Source organism: Cynara cardunculus (assembly GCF_001531365.2).
Source record: "Cynara cardunculus var. scolymus isolate 2C chromosome LG 2, CcrdV1, whole genome shotgun sequence".
In the NCBI taxonomy this organism is placed as follows: domain Eukaryota; kingdom Viridiplantae; phylum Streptophyta; class Magnoliopsida; order Asterales; family Asteraceae; genus Cynara; species Cynara cardunculus.
This window is the reverse complement of record NC_037529.1, coordinates 67,563,201-67,580,623: the sequence shown is the minus strand read 5'-3', so window position 1 is coordinate 67,580,623 and position 17,423 is coordinate 67,563,201. Positions and strand designations below refer to the sequence as shown.

General features: G+C 33.9%; 3 protein-coding genes across 3 annotated transcripts; 2 read left to right on the top strand and 1 right to left on the bottom strand.

Moving 5' to 3' along the window:
• Nucleotides 1–211: 211 nt before the first annotated feature.
• On the top strand, nt 212–4,574 carry LOC112506784 (beta-glucosidase 18-like). Its single transcript, XM_025111055.1, has 12 exons — nt 212–405; nt 479–551; nt 636–694; nt 780–855; nt 935–1,009; nt 1,146–1,233; nt 1,756–2,008; nt 2,084–2,199; nt 2,828–3,080; nt 3,444–3,546; nt 3,842–3,950; nt 4,191–4,574. The coding sequence occupies exons 1-12, from the start codon at nt 235–237 to the stop codon at nt 4,393–4,395; spliced, it is 1,581 nt and encodes a 526-aa protein (XP_024966823.1). The 5' UTR covers nt 212–234; the 3' UTR covers nt 4,396–4,574.
• A 107-nt stretch (nt 4,575–4,681) lies between these two features.
• On the bottom strand, nt 4,682–5,511 carry LOC112506346 (disease resistance protein LAZ5-like). The gene is made up of 2 exons (XM_025110354.1): nt 5,033–5,511; nt 4,682–4,784 (listed from the first exon to the last, which is right to left on the bottom strand). Exons 1-2 carry the CDS (start codon nt 5,509–5,511, stop codon nt 4,682–4,684), a joined length of 582 nt encoding a protein of 193 aa, XP_024966122.1.
• Nucleotides 5,512–16,327: 10,816 nt separating this feature from the next.
• LOC112506345 (ethylene-responsive transcription factor ERF054-like) lies at nt 16,328–17,125 on the top strand. Its single transcript, XM_025110353.1, has one exon. The coding sequence runs from the start codon at nt 16,328–16,330 to the stop codon at nt 17,027–17,029; it is 702 nt and encodes a 233-aa protein (XP_024966121.1). The 3' UTR covers nt 17,030–17,125.
• Nucleotides 17,126–17,423: the final 298 nt, after the last annotated feature.

The following is a 17,423-nucleotide window of genomic DNA, read 5'->3' as shown; positions in this document are numbered from 1 at the left end:
TTATCGGTCCCGGTCCCGGTCCGGTCCTTTGTCGGTCCCGGTCCCGGTCCTCCGGCGGTCCCGGGCCGGGCCGGGCCCATTTGGCCATCTCTAGTCAGTAGTCAAGACCATCCCACCCCCAGCCCGCTGACTTCCATTACAAAATTGATTTTCAGATATTTCATGGCATTCTCAAGATCAAAAGCGTGAGGGGACCGCTGATCAGATATCTACGATCACTTGAACTTTCACGAAATGGAAACGGATTCACTACCAATTTATCTCCTTTTTGCCATTTTTGCATCTTCTTCAATTCTTGAAGCTTCCATCAATGGCGGTGGATTAAGATCCAAACAAGAAAACCCGATTAAAAGATCCGATTTCCCGCCTGGGTTTCTATTCGGAGCAGCCACTTCTGCTTATCAAGTAATATTTCTCTGTTTCTTCTTTCCCTTTTCTTTAACCCGCATTTCGCCATTAAAACACCCCCCTTTTTTAGGTCGAAGGAGCTTATCTTGAAGATGGCAAATCTCTCAGCAACTGGGATGTATTTTGTCATTCCAATGGCAATGGTCAATATCCTTTTCATTTTTGTTTCTATTCATTAATGAATAATGGTTAGTTAATGTTACTAAAACTGCAGCCATTGTTGTTAGGGTGTGGAGAAAACGGCGAGAATGGAGATTTTGCAGATGATCATTATCATCTGTTTAAAGTAATCAATCTTTACTTGCTTCCCGATTGTCATAAAATCAAGAACAGTTGTTTTTATCTCGATTTGATTTTGGGTTTTTCTACAGAAAGACATTGAACTGATGCATTCTCTTGGGTTAAAATCGTATCGATTCTCGATTTCTTGGTCTAGAATTCTACCAAGTAAACCTGCTAATCTTGCTTTTGATTCATATGTTCTTGATTGTTTGAATGATGTTTTGTATACTGTGATCCGTTTTAGGAGGGAGATTTGGTGAAGTTAATCCTTCGGGAATCATGTTCTACAACGAAATCATCGATGATCTTGTACTCAAAGGTTAATGTTGATGCATTTTGAGTTTGGTATTCATATGTGAATAGTGTAAAACTTGTTTCCAGTTTTATTGGATTCAAGAACCTTTCTTGGTTGAGCATTATTCATGGATCTTGAGTAATAAGCTCGAGTTATACAGGAATCGAGCCATTCGTGACGATCCACCATCAAGATTTCCCTCAGGAACTCGAACGTAAATACGGGTCTTGGCTCGACACTCAAATGCAGTATGTTTAAGCTTCTATTTTAGTCGCGAAAACAGACTTATCTGGTATTCTGATCTTTTGATACTTGGGACACGACAGCGTGGGCTTAGCGAGTCCGAAGCCCGGTCCAAGCCAGGCCTCAGAGCCTGATCAGGCTGAAATTTTGTGGACGGGCCCGACCTGAAAAAGTCTGATTAAGCTCGAAAGTTTTCAACCCCAAGCTTGGTCGGGCCTGGGCCTAAAAAGCCTGAGCTTTTCTTTTGCTCATTGAAAATCGGGATTGGGAGGCCGGGCCCGCATCTCTATACTTGACTGGGACAAGATGGGGGGATAAAAATGCATTTTTTGTCCCACCAAAATAGGTGGAACAAAAATAACATGTGACGGAATTAAGCAAATTACTAAACTATCCTTTGTCAAATTAGAAACTTCCATCATTCTTTCGCCCTCTCGTCACTTTCGCCTATCCGGTCCGTTTAGTCCCGTCCAGTTCCGTGTGTGTACCAAACTCGTAAGCTTATTACGAATCTCAATTTCTTGCAGGGAGGACTTTGTACTTTTTGCTGAAACTTGTTTCAAGAGTTTTGGAGACCGAGTTAAGTACTGGGTGACGATCAATGAACCAAACTTGGTTTCAGAAATGTCTTACGAAAAGGGGACGTATCCACCGGCTCACTGTTCACAGCCGTTCGGCAACTGTCTTGCCGGCAATTCCGATGTCGAGCCTCTTCGAGCTATGCACAACATGTTATTGGCCCATGGGAAGGCTGCAAAGCTATATCATGAAAGATTTCAGGCAATTTCAGTAACTTCTTAATTCCTTTTTGTAAAGAAAAAAAGGAATTGTAATCTTTAGAACTTAATCGTGCAGCCGAAACAAGGTGGATCGATAGGATTAGTTGCACACTGTTTCATGTATGAACCACTTACGGACAGCGATTTCGATCGAAAAGCTGCAGAAAGAGCCATGACCTTCAATATTGGCTGGTAATCTTTATTTGTCCATTCATTACAACAAAATCGGCTTTATAGGACGTCAAATATGTCTAAGGGGTTGTTTGGTTGGTTTTTCATTAACTCATGTATAGATAAAGTTGTCTGTATGGATTAATCTATCGGTATATATTAGGAAGGTTTTTTTTGTTTGAAAGGGTTTTTTCATAGATGGAGGGAGCGTATTTTTTTTATTTTGGGGGGGGGGGGGGCAGGCTTGTAAAAAAAACTGGCTTTCTGCATAAAGTCCCCCTAGAAGCTTATTGAATAAGCCACTTTCTATATCATTAAGCCACTACCAAACATTTACGTATAGCTGACGACATAAGCTGTATGTCCCATTAAGCTGCTAACAAACAGGCCCTAAATGTTTTAATAGACTGATTTATAGGACTTGAGTTTATGAGACCAAACAATTCTATAAACTTATTATAACATTTTTGCATAAGACGCACAATTGTTTGGTCTTATGGATTGAAGTCCTATAAAGCAGTCTATTAGGACATTAAACATATTCAGAGTCCAATAAAGCCGATTTTGTTGCAGTTATTCCTAGCTTTACCAAAAAGAAGGAAAAGCTGCTATCTTTTCGTTCAGCTTCTTACGATCGTGATTCAAACAGGTCATTTGATCCGCCGATATTTGGGGATTATCCTCAAGAAATGCGTGAATGCCATGGCAGCGAATTACCGAGATTCTCCCCGGAGGAAAAGAATTTAATGAAAAACAGTATTGATTTCATTGGAATCAACCATTACTCAGCTATATATGCCAAGGATTGTACCAATTCTAGCTGCTTAAATGGTTGTGATCGTGCAATCAAAGCTTTCGTGGAAATCACTGGAGAGCGTGATGGCCAGCTGATCGGTGAACCAGTACGGTACATATATGTATGTATGTATATACATAGAGGGAGATTCAAACGAGAACGGTAACAAAACAACAGAATACAAAAACAACCAAATCAAATGCAAAATGACATGTGATTTTACACTAACATGCGACCCAAGGATATGCGGGTGAGTCGCGTGAATCACATGTGATTTTACTCGTGATTTTAGTGTAAATTCACATGTGATTCTATGGTTTTCTTATTATCTTATTTAGTTATTGTTCTCGTATGAACCTGACTCTATATATACTTACATATATATATATATATATATATATGGATTTCTGTTTCAAGATTTTCTTTCTTTCAATTAGGTACTAAAAATGAATGATTTTGCATTCAATAGACATCGATGCCAAGATTTTTTGTCGTTCCTAGAGGTATGGAAGAAATCGTGAACTATGTCAAGACTCGGTACAGTAACCTACCGATGTTTATTACCGAAAATGGTAAGTTTGGTCGGATGTATGTAGAACTGACCTTTACCCCAAAGAGTAAAATATATGTTTTCATGATTTATGTTATTTATATTAGAGATGCATAAGACCTGGGTCAGTCCAGACCGGCTTTGGGGTTGGAAAAGGTCCGATCGGGCTTTCTCGGGTCTGATAGGGCTTTGAGGCCTGGCCAAGACGGGGCTTTGGGATCACTAGGCCTGGGGTTTTCTGGACGAGCCGGGCTTCAGGCTTGGGCTTTTTTGTGCATCTCTGATTTATATCGCTGATGCTTTTCTTTCTGTTGTAGGGTATTCGTCACCAAACGTGCAGGATGTAGAAGTTGATGAGATTCTGAACGACATCAAACGAATCGAATTCCACGAAACATATCTCGAGTCTTTAGCCAAAGCCATAAGGTGAGTCCGGTTCCCTTTTGACTTTTAAGTCAAACCTACTATTTTTAGTCTTGAAATTTGACGATTAACACATCGAGTCATCACGAACAAAACCCGTGACTAGATTGACTACGGTAGAAAATACGACTAGATAGATTACGACTTAAATTTCAACCATGGTTGTTTCAGTTTCGTACTTAATAAGTACTCAATTTAACCATGAGAAAGTCAAAAGAAGATTGAATGTTATTTGGATAACAGGAATGGTGCGGACGTCCGTGGCTACTTTATATGGTCATTAATGGACAACTATGAATGGACGTATGGCTACAATGTGAGATTCGGGTTATATTATGTCGACTACAAAACATTCGAACGGGTTCCCAAATTGTCGGCGAGATGGTATCAAGATTTCGTGAAAAACAATAGCTTGGATCATCATCCACCACTCCGAACCGATACATGATGTTCGATTTGCGCAATATCGTTTGTTATATGTTGTGAATCGTTACCCGTGTTCACAGTGAACGTACGATTGTTACGTTATTGTAATTCTTATACAACTATATATCGTTTCTTTGGTTTGTTAAATGAGCATCGAACATTATGTAAAATGTGCAAATACTTTTATTGATTTGTACCTAATTTACATTTCCCAAATTTATATTCCTTACAAAGGGCATTATTGTCAATAAAAGAAATAAAAAATCGTTGTAAATAATGTCGTTATTGGTTCGTACGAATGGTGTTCATTATAAGATTCGGGTGTGACGAGCCGGGTACTTTTCGTTGTCGATCTCGATCAAACTTTCTTTCACCATGTCCGCTGCATACGTTACCACGTCCGCCCAATTCCTGTAAATATTAATTACCATTATATAAACCGTTAAACGTCTATAACGAAAAAGATGTACAATTTTAGAAATGTGTAATCATTGTATCTTTAAATTAATTAAATGACAATTTTACCCTTAATAACATATAGTTTCACTGTCTCATAATTAAGGGTATAATTGGAAATTAAGTATGTACTTACTTCTAAAAATGAACAGTTATTTTGAGACAGAATAAAATAGAAATATGAATTAAGTATCGAGACATACCCTTTGGTTGTGTTGAACGCGAGTCCTACGGTATGCTTAGCCTCTTCAAGGGCATAACCGAACCTTTTCGTCTCAGACGGAGTACATATTTTGTTATCCGAGACCCGAAGCTCAGAGGGCTTCACGTCACAAAATATGGGAATAACTTTCTTCCCGGTTTCCATCATCAAAGCAAGCTCGTGTAGACAAAAGTACGACTCGCAATACCGGGGTGAAAAGACCGCCACCCCGATCTTGCACCCCAATATCGCATTATCGATATTCTCAAACAATTTATCCCCGGGCTTCATGTTTTTGTTGTCAAGAAACGACGGGATTCTTGAAAACACGAGCTGATGGTAGAGCAAAGAGGCGATCGATCTCTTCGTATCGACCCCACGATGGTTTATGAAAACGTCGCAAGCGGGCTGGACCGCGGGTCGGGTTTTCTGGAATGCCATTTGGCGCTTGATGGTGTTTAACATGGCTGAACGTTGCATGGTTAGTTTCTGTTGTAGGAAAGTTGCAAGATTTCTATTTCAATTCAGGTTCGATTTCGATTTTGAAATGGTGTTTCGTAGGTTTCTATTTATAGTTGGTCGGGAGACTTTGTTAAGAATATTTATTTTGGAATTATTATCATAGCAAAATCCTCAAGGGGACTTCCAAGTCATTTCATGTCATATTCGTTACAAAGACCAGTTTCACGGTCAGACTCAAATCTGAATATTAAGACTTATCTGTGTACGCGTGAAATGCACGAAGACGTAAAATATTACTGTCAGGTTGGACTGTAACTGTCAGAGAACGGCAATCACTCATTCCGGTAAACTGGGACTGTAAGATGGGATATCAGTGTTGAACACAAACGTGGGGCAAATGGGATATTTCGTCACTCCCTGGGGATCAACGACTACGTCACAGCTCTTGTCTTGTATATACCTGAACTGGGTTTTTAGCTGGTTATCTGTTAGTTATATGAAGTTTAAACATGGAGCTGTAATAAGTTGTACACGTATAATAATAATAATAATAAGCAGTAAACTTTAAAATATAAAATAAAATGGTTTGAAAATGGTAAGACTTGAATGAATCAATGTTGGGACAACTCGACAAAAAAGGGTTTGAATGTTTTTTCAAATGGAATTTCCAAAGAACCTTCAAAGACGTTTTCTTCATATAATCACTCTACTTTCAACCATTTTGTGTTCATATTTAGAGAAATACGTGCATTTTGTGTCCACATTTAAATAAACACGTGAATCTTGTTAAATCATTGGTAATTAAATTTTTATTTAAATATTATTATATTTACTGTATTTTTTAGGGCAAATTGTATGAAAAAATAACTTTCATTTTAGTTACTGAGATGTATTGTTTTAAATATTTAAGTACTCCGGGTAACGTGGACGGACCTATTATATATAGGGCATACGGTGGCACGTGCCACGGTATTATTCCTCCGTCGAAGAGTAAAAAAGTTTAGATTCGTGAAAGGTGCAACGGTGTTAATTTGTTGTATGTCACCGTATGTATTTTGAAACTACATTAAGAACAACTTTTATTTGGTATGGTTGGTTTGCAAGACTTTTATTTCATCTCAGACCCAAGTTCGAATCCTGACAGTGTCATTTTTTTAGTCAAATGGTGTCACATTTTGAAAATATTCCGTATATTTGTTTTTTTATAGTCAAACGGTGTTAGTATTTGAAATTTTTTCTCTATATTTTTTTCTTACAGTCAAATGGTACTACCGTTTGAAAAAAATTATGAGTCCGTCCCTGTCGGATAACTAGTTGAAGATTAATTTTAAATTAAAAAAAACTAATTTTATATTTAAAAAAATCACGTCATTAACCACGTCAGCGAATAAAACTGAGTTGAATACCACATCACTCGTCACATCAACATGATAATCGGTTATCCAGGTACTTAAATGTTTAAAATTTTACATCTTAGACACCAAAATGAAAGTTTTGAAAGTATGTTACTCAAAATAGAAATCAAGTTAAAGTACATTATTTTTTACATGCAATTGCACTATTTTTTATCTGTAGAAGTTATATAATGGAATACACATTTCAGCTCAAGAAAATAATAACCGGGTAATTTTCTTAACAAACTCAACTCGTATAGACTTATAAACCATTTTTTATATGTCATATGTATAAAAATACAGTGTTTATACAGTATTATCTGTAATTATACAGTTATATTTAAAAGAATGATTGGATAATATACGATTTGGACTTATAGAAAACACCATGAAACTTGTTAAAATACTACCATTGGACTTATAAATTCGATACAGTTTGACTATTATTTTGACATTTCGTGGTGTTTTATTCACGGTTTGACCCGAATATTTACGGTATGCATATTAATTATGGCTATAAATATTTAAATAAATTATATTATATTTAATATTAACACTATATGATAATTTGACACAAATATTCTAAAAATAAAACATTTGATAAAAACTCTTAAAAATCATTTTTTATGCATGAAGTACTGTTTATAGATACATATTACTTAAAATTCAAAATTATAAGTAAATTTTACGAAAGCACAACTTATTAAAGCTACATTTTTAACAACTAATTGCGGATAAACATAATGAAATACAGAATAAACATCTSATTTTAAATATAAAAAATCTAAAATATAATTAAGATAATCATTGAGTTCTAACAAATATGGTTAATAAATTATATTTATAAAAAAAACTATATTATTAAATCAAAAATAAATTACTTTGTTATTAAATCTAAATTAAATTATAATTAAAAAAAATTGAATTAAAAAAATTACACCAAAACAACGAGAACTATTAAATAGTTAATTTGATATTAATATCGATATAATTTTTTTCAAATTTATATTTTCATTCAAAAATAAAAAACATTATTGTTTTCTCAAAATCTCATAAAACCGTATTATATCGGTAAAGACAAAAACTAAAAGCTAAACATCGAAATCGAGATATGTCTCGATGCATTGCACGAGTACCCTTCTAGTTCTAAATATAAGAACTGTGTCGTGGCCATCAAATCGTGCTTGTTTTGTTAAAATACATACTTTGGACATAACATGGATCAGAAGATTAATGAAATGAGAACCTCATATATTGTGATAACTGTGAGAACTTTTACCTTAAAGTATTTATACTCATGAATTTTATCCATCTACGACTAGTATTTAATGTATTTGATTAACATATATTTGTTTCATATGTCTTCGGTTCACAAGATGAAACTGTTTTACATGTATTTTTTTTGTTTCACAAACACGCAGTAGTTCTCAGGGTTCTTTCAATTTTGTGAACTCTCAAATGGTACGTGAAATACTGAAGTAAACTTTATTACAATGTCACGTAAAAGATTACATATTGATCGTTAAGATACAATAATGAGTTATTACCAGTGCTAAAAATGTTCTGTATGAAAGGAAAAACGCTAGTAAGTCGACTCTAAGACAACAGGTAAAAAAATATTGCATCAGAAAAAATTTAGTGATTGCATGGACGCCCACTGGCACCTCTGAATCTGCCTTAGGGGAACACTGGGATGTCGACGCCATGGATGGACAAGAGACGGTGCCATGTGAAGTACCGAGGGTGGTATCTGTATTTTGGTACAAAAATGATGTGTGCACCTCTGTACTAGGGTTGTGTCGGTGGAAGTATGTGACTATGTGAGTCATACATACTTGAGATTCGTACATGTGATGCGTTAACATCATACTATATCAGTCTAATTAGTGAATATGACCAGTACGCGAAATAAAACAGATCTACTTGGTGTGACGATTAACTGAAAGCAATTTCTCGTATTTATATTTTGGAAATCGAACGAATACTAGAATTTTTCGAATTTGAAACTATTTTCTGATTGGTGTATAAGCATTTTGTTATGTCATATTAATAATGTATGTTTTATATGTTTGTGATTGTAAAACTGACTACGTCACATGGTTTCCAAGTGTTTTGATGACAGAAGGCAGAAGCAGTCTCTTGTATCCGTTATGTGAGTTTTCTGTTACGCTCAAGATTTTACGGTCGTAATGGTCTTGAATGGGATGACCAGTAGTAATTGTGGTCGACCCCACCTACACCTTTCTCGGAATCGAGACCCTCTCCCATTCGACGAGAGCTTTCAGTAGGCATCCCTATGATTGAAAGATACCTGACATAATTCCAACTCTTAGATCTGACTTTCCCTTGTAGTGTGTACCATTAAAAAGCAATTTTCTGTTATGTATACTCTGAACGTTCTAAAAAACTGTTAACGTGCACATTTGGCACTAAATTTTCAAACATAAGTATCATCATCAGTGGAAATGTGTTAATTTGCCTTTGAATTATTCGAATCACAACAATTACTATAAAAGTGCTACTAGAACATACCGTTGCATACGTTTGAATTTTGAAATAGCGTATGAAACTCACATCCTCAGACTCACTCTATGTTACTTTACCCTATTATTTAAATTTTGAGCATCGTGGCTCGTAGCCATCTGCTATAATTCTCTGAGCCACACGTCCCACTCCGTCTTATTATGAAACAAGCCCCTTTGACAATCTCAAAATAACTTCCAGCCTTATGTCTTGTAAGTTTCAAAATTTTACACTTTTAACTGTTATTTTCAACATTCTTTTTGTAGTTTTTTAGTAATTAGAAGGGTACTCGCATAATGCAGCGAGATATATATCGATTTTAATGTTTTATTCCTTGTTTTTTTGGTCTCTATCGATATTATAATATTTATGTGGTTTTGAGCAAAGAATATTGTTTTCTTTAAAAATATAAATTTGAAAATATCATAAAAATTAAAAAAAATATATAATGTGTAATTTCTTTAATTCAAATTTTTTATTATATAAAATTGTACTTGTAATCTTGAACTTTAAGTAAAATGCATCAATAAACAATAGTTTATATATAAAAAATGATTTTTAAGAGTTTTTATCAAATATTTTATAATATAGTATAGATTAAAAAGTGGCATTTGGGTGGAACACCAAATATGAAACTGATTGGAAAAATAGGCCAAAATGATAAATTTGACCACATTTTGCAAACTTTGAAGCCATCTTATTAGACCCCACTAAAAAAATAGAAACAGAATAAAAATAAACTAGAAAAAGATGATATAACTTACAGTTTAGGAGTAGGTTGTAAACGGAGGTTATATATCTATCTATATAGGGGAGCGATCAAATGAAAATCATTCAATTTATAAAAATCGTAAAAACCTCATTATACCAACCACAATTTTTCATTTTTTTGTTCATTTTTTTTCTAATTATGAGAGGTTGATTAATCATTTTTATTGTGGAGGATGTTAATCATGGATATTATCATCTTCACTATTTTAATTTTAGAGAAATACATGAAACAGTTTCATTAAAATTTCATTAAATAGTATATGAAACAATTTCATAACCATATATGAAACAAACTTCATCAAAAAAAGTATTATATGAAACAATTTCACAAGATTAAACAATCTCATGAAAAAATTTCATAAGATATTGACGGATGAGAGTAGTTTTTACGGTTTTTACAAATTGGAGTGGTTTTCATTTGATAGCTCCCCTGTATATATATATATATATATATATATATATATATATATGTATATATATGTATGATATATATATATATATATGTATATGTATATATATATGATATATATATATGTATATGTATATATATATGATATATATATATATATGTGTATATGTATATGTATATATATGTATGTATATATATATGTATGTATGTATAGGGGAGCGTTCAAATAAAAATCACCCTCATTTGTAAAAACCGTACAAACCACCTTCATACGTCGATTTCATTGTTTAATTTTATGAAAAATTTTCATGAAATTGTTTAATCTTATAAAATTGTTTCATATAATACTTTTTTTGATGACTTTGTTTCATATATGGTTATGAAATTGTTTCATATAATATTTAATAAAATTTTAATGAAACTGTTTCATGTATTTCTCTAAAATTAAAATAATAAAGATGATAATATTCATGATTAACACCCTCCACAATAAAAATGGTTAATCAATCTCCTAATTACAAAAAAATGAAAAATTATGATTGGTTGAATGAGGTTTTCACGGTTTTTACAAATTGAGTGGTTTTTATTTGAACGTTCCCCTGTATGTATATGTATATGTATATGTATATATATATATATATAGGCAAAAGATTGCGTGAGAAAAAAAGTTAAAATAGAAGCGTAAGAAGGGACCTGGATCCTTAATCACCTTTAATCTCAAACTCACCCATGAATCACGTTTGATATGGGGATTGGTTCGGTGAATCTCAATGCATCTTATCCTAATATCCTTCTCGATGCATCTCATTCTAAGGTGGAGATCACTTTTTACGTTTCTCACCTTAACTATTATTCTCATCAGAATCCAACCCTTCATTTGAGAACCCAATAAATCGTGATAACTTTGAGAACGGTGCATCATCTCCTATTTCACGTGGTATTTTTTTCATATATGGCTTGGATTAATATATTGATTAACATATATTTGTTTCAAATGTGTTTGTTTCATAAGTATTTGTTTCATAATGTGAAATTTTTTTGTTTCACAAACACATAAAAAGTGTTCACATTGTGAAACAAATATATGTTAATCAATACACTAAATCCAAGACATAGATGAAAAAAATCATGTGAAATAGCACATGATGCATCAATTCTCAAAACTATCACAATTTCATGTGTTCTCAAAAAGAAGACCTCTATACGTAATAGTAATTAAATAATTATTAAACATGTATTAAAAATCTTATAAAAATTAGAAAATCATATCAGAGTAAACTAGACCATCAATCTTTAATCAATCCTTACCTTATCAAAATCGAACTGGTATAAACCAGGCCAAACATTTTCTAAACTGTTTTAGTTATATTGTTAACCAAACTGGATCTGTCAAGTATTTTAAGAGCATCTCCAACAGATCCTCCAAAATGGAGAATTTGAACTAAAATTAAGCTCCAACCGGTTCCCAAAAGTATCTCCAAAATAAAAAAAAAAGTAGGAAATTAAACGCTTTTTTCTCCAAAAATGAGATAACCCCAAAAATGATTTGAAACAGATTTGAAAAACATTACATTTTATGATAAATGTTAAATTTAAGAAAAAAACGTTCATTATGCATTTCGATAGTTTCAAATATTTTTTCTATGTAAAAAGGTAAAGATGTACAAGGCTCGGGCTTTTGGATCTGGGCCTGGGCTTTTTAGCCCGCTTTCAAGTTTCAATAGTAAAAAAAAGACGTAGGCTTATTGTAGGCTTGGGATAGGTTTAGGGTTGAAAAGAGCCCGATCAGGTTTTTCAAATGAGTTTTTTTGGGTTCATCAAATTCTTTTAGGTTTAACTGAACTTTTTTAAATTGGGTTTAGGTCTAGTCCTGCCCTTAAAATTTCGACCCGGTCGAACTCTGAGATCTGACCAGGACCAGGTTTTGAGCTTACGAACAACTGTAATACCCATAAAGATATACATGAAGTTAATATAAAATATTGACATATGAGATGATAAAATAGAGAAAGAAAATATTATACGATTTATATTTAAGGAATAGACAGGGGATTACGTTCAGAACGTAAGTGTAGAAGTACACTTATTGAAATTAGATGTATAGTGGAGGCATAGGACTAAGTACTGACCCAAAAGATCAATAGCCCTACACTGGTACAAATTAGACTGTTAGGTGTACAGTGAAAGCTGATACAACTATATAAGAAAATCAAAGATGTATTTTAACTGACTTTCACCTCAAATGGTGTTTAAAATGTGTTTTTGATGTACATTGAGAATTCAATGTACAAAGCACTTATTTTATAGTTTTTAGCTAGTTTATTTTTCTTTTATCTCAATCTTGAGTAATTTTATTATTTCATTTTTCCCTTATTAATTATGGAGTTAAATGTGTGATTTACTTGTCTTTTATATCATTAGAAGACTAAAATGAAAAAAAAAATGTGGAATTGTTTGATGCTGCAGCATTTCAGCAGCAGGGATCTGATGGAATTCGGCTTTTTGAAGGGATTAATGAGTTAAGATGTTTAATCCTTTTTGTTTCTAAAAGCCCTAGAACCGAAGACTTTTGATATTAAAGATTGTTAAACTCTTGTTAGAATTATGTCACAATCTAGTTACTTTAAGTGTACTTGGTGTGTTGACTTTTGATACTTTACCCACTAGATAATATTTTTGTCTTTTTGTGCCCTATTTTTGTATAAATAGGGGGGTTGGGTTCTTGTATTTTTTTAATCCTAAAATTAGTTCCAAAACTGATTTCTCTCTTTAGACTTTGAAGCAGTTTAAGTTTCGTAATTACTTTTAAGTTTGTTCTTTACTTTTCGCTCTTTACATTAAGTCAATTACTTTCCGTAATTTATATTTATGTCTTTATTTTTCGTTATTTACTTTCCTTGTCATTACTTTCCTTATGAGTAGCTAATTCCATAGTTTGGGTGTGAGACAAATGGTGAGATTTTAAACCGAAGGAAATGAGACGTTTTGCAATAACAACGTTCTACTATTTCATTTAAGTTTTATAAAAATCAATGACATTTTCTTGACAAGTTGAACACTTTGAAAGTGTTAAAGTGTCATGGTCTTAGAGATAAACCATTAAATGCACGTCAACTTAAATGATATGACAGGTAGACTTGCCGACAAGGAGACTTGTCATTTATATCTTTCAAACTAATTAATTCTCGACAGGTTGGTCACATGTTAAAGTGTTAAAGTGCGGTAGATTCAGAGATGAACTACATAGAACACACGCCAACTTGAACGATATGAAAATTGGCTCGAGAGAGTGATTTTTAACAAAAAGATTTATTTATCCATGTATTTTGATAACACCGTTCATCATTATCTCTGGTCCTGATACCACATAGAAATATAGGCTGAAAACTATAATATAGTGTAATGGTGGAAGTCTGAGAGGAATCCCTCAAAATAGATGGTGAAACTAGTTATGGCTGACTGCTTGTCCATTGAAATTTGTGTTTATGTCTCACCAAAAGTCATACACTCATGCTACCTTTATTTATTATGTTATTTGCAATTAATAACTCATATTCAATCAAAGTTTTCAAATCCGTCATCTGAAGTTAGTCTTTCAACTCGATATCTTGCAACTTAAGATACATATCCTTATAGAATACGATACTTGGTTCTTACCATTTTATTACTTGAAGGTGATAGTGTTGACACATGTATACTTGCATGTGTTACCATATAGTGTTGTAGAAATACAATACCTAGATCCCATCAGTTTTGAAGCTGCTATATGAAAAAGGTATAAAGAGGTACGACTGTGATGAAGTTAATGTAATGTTGAAGTCATTAATACAATATGACAAAACCTGTATAATTCTTAAGGCCGTAAGATTATAATAAAATAGCATATGTATCCCTGTCCCAACACAAATAGTATATCATGCTATAAATAACATTTTATACTTTACAACAAGGTGTTATCATAAGTACTTAGAAGATCTGTATGTACCCAGACTCATAGAAGTCGAGATCTCGGTGTTTTACAGAAGTTTTAGACCATTCAAAAGTCGTCGACATGATTTTTAGAAGTCGTATTACAATTTACATGTTTTATACGTGAACAGGGAACTTGAAAGTGTAGTGCATATATCTGAAATGAAATGATTTGATGTTTTACTGTCTGTAAGAGATAACAGTAAAGATGGTCTCGCTCGTAATATTTCTCCATAGTTTGATATAAACATCTGTTTTCCCTGTCAATCCACATTTAATCACCATCGCTAACAGACTAATGACTACGACACTGGTTTCATCGACAAAGATGTAGAGGGAGAAAATGACGCTCAGAGATGACAACGGGATTTTAAAGTTTGATATCTTGTACGGTTGGATTTTTTTATATATCGTTCTTTAAAACGAGATATTTTGTTTAAATAAAAAAAATCTTTTTTGACTATACAATTGTATTTATTCAACACAAAAAATATCGGATTATTTAAGAGATCTGAAAACCACGTAAATGCTATAAACCTGTAAAGACCATTCTTAGATGTTCATATTATTTTATTTTAAATTATGATTTATATTCTTTTTTACATATAAATCTATAATTTATGTTGTTTTCGGATTATTTTTATTTGGACTTGGACATCATTATTCTTATATATTTTATAATTAAATACATAAAATATGTTGAGATATAGATATATATATATATATATATATATGTGGTATATATCAAATGCAACCATGTTCATTTGTACAACCAATGCAACCCAATTAATTCTAATTATTATATGACCCGTTATTTTGGGATCGTTATACCATTGGTTTACCATTGTGATAACCGTTATTTCAAATTACAATTTCATATTTTGACCGTTGTAAAAACATAGTTTGACTCGTATGTTATAATTATGTGTGCCGTTTTTTATACTTAGGTACCAACAGCCAAACTCGATAATAGGCTTTAAGCATATTACATTAGTAAAGGGGTCTTCAAAAACCCAACCAATCCAACCCAACGCGAAATAACTCAACCCGAAACAAACTGATGTCTAATCGAGTTGTAAAATTGTCAAACTGTAGGTATTGGGTTACTATGATTTGAACTCAACCCAACCCGATGAACTTTTATTTCTTGGATTTAATATGATTGTTGAATTTCTATTAATATATATGTTAGACAATTACACTATCATGTATGCTCTTCATATACACATATTTTCAATCTATTCACACCTCTGTATAACTCATTCGTCCTTGGCCGCTCCGTCAACTGATTTGCCGCCCCCTACTTGCTCATTCGCAATGACTACTCGTTTCTCAACTGCCCAATGTCATTCGAGCAGCTCTTTGGACTAGCAGCCTAATCCCCTTAAGCATGTTGTTTTCCAAGTTAGCATCAGTTGATTGCATCACATGTGGCCTAGACATGCACGTCAAGTAAAAGTATTGATGGTTAAGTTGGGACGTAGACACATGACCATCGAACTTCACCGATACCTGTGTGTCATCAACTGTAGATACCTAAAAAGATGTGGTGTTTGTTTAGTGACTGTTTGGGTGTGGTGTCATATGGTTACATCATCCTGAGTGCTGAACATCAAGTCATAATAAAGAATCCCCATCTCAATCTGCAAGAAAGTCGTAAGTCCTCGAGAGTGACATCTTTACCAACTATTCAGCATGCCTACGTTTATTTCCTTCGCCTCCAAAGGGTGCTTAAATCTTGTGACTTTCCTACTCTTCTAACACAACTATGGAACAGGTTGCAGATCATGGTAAGAACAAGGGCAAGCAACCATGGACTCCGGTTCAAGATTCGGCCTTTTTCTTTGGTACGAAGATCAGAAAGCAAGAATCGAGATTCTCGTTCCCATTTTCTCTCGATGATCACAACCTGCAGTCATCTGTGAATCTTGAAATCCCGACCCCGTCAAAGAAGCGACAGATGATCTCTTTTACACCAGACAACAAGGAAATGGACCCGCGGCAGCCTCCGGGTAAGCTGTATCGAGGGGTGAGGCAACGCCAATGGGGTAAATGGGTCGGAGAGATCCGTCTCCCTCGTAGCAGGAGCAGACGTTGGTTGGGTACGTTTGATACCGCGGTTGAAGCCGCTTTGGCATATGATCTTGAGGCTTTCAAGTTAAGAGGACACCAAGCCCGTCTCAATTTCCCGCATCTTCTCGTCAACGATCAAAAACAAACGATCACGCTTCCGTCTTCACCGTCAATGTCGAACCCCAAATCTTCACAACCATCTTTGTTCAACAACAGTTACGGGTCCGAACCAGGGTCCAGTAAAGATCAAGTTCTGAATGGTTTCGAACCGAACGAAAGCTTATCTGAATATGGTACTGAGCCACCATGGGAAACTATGGAAGATGGTGTGTCTTATGCCTCCCAAGCTGGTACCTTCATATGGGATAAATTTGAACCCGATTTATCGAGTCCCTGACAACTGCTTTTTAAATCCATGAACTTTTCTGACAGGTTTTTCGGACAATCTTTTGTACGGGAATATTATTCTCAAACCTGTTATAAGGTCTAAACTATTGGCATAAGTCTTTTACGGTGGAGTTTGTAAACGTTGTTGTTTTTGTACAAAAGTCCCCGTGTTCGAGTACCACTTTTGTCAAATATCTTAGTTTTCAGCTAAAATTTGGTGTTTTTATATACGTTTTATGTTTTTAAAAGAATCTGAAAACGGGACTTGAACATGGATTCTTTTTGTTCTAGAACAAGACCAACCAACAAATCTATACAGATCTTGTGAATATATATATATATAGTCAAATTGTGTTACCGTTTAAAATCTTTTTTGGGTTCGTCACTATGACAAAAGGTCGTTT

Coding starts and splice junctions, on each gene's coding strand:
- LOC112506784 (XM_025111055.1), top strand. CDS start 235: ATGGAAACGGATTCACTACCAATTTATCTCCTTTTTGCCATTTTTGCA. Junction 2,009..2,083: donor TATATCATGAAAGATTTCAG/GCAATTTCAGTA, acceptor TTAATCGTGCAG/CCGAAACAAGGTGGATCGAT. Junction 3,081..3,443: donor GCCAGCTGATCGGTGAACCA/GTACGGTACATA, acceptor TGCATTCAATAG/ACATCGATGCCAAGATTTTT.
- LOC112506346 (XM_025110354.1), bottom strand. CDS start 5,511: ATGCAACGTTCAGCCATGTTAAACACCATCAAGCGCCAAATGGCATTC. Junction 4,785..5,032: donor GCGTTCAACACAACCAAAGG/GTATGTCTCGAT, acceptor TAATATTTACAG/GAATTGGGCGGACGTGGTAA.
- LOC112506345 (XM_025110353.1), top strand. CDS start 16,328: ATGGAACAGGTTGCAGATCATGGTAAGAACAAGGGCAAGCAACCATGG.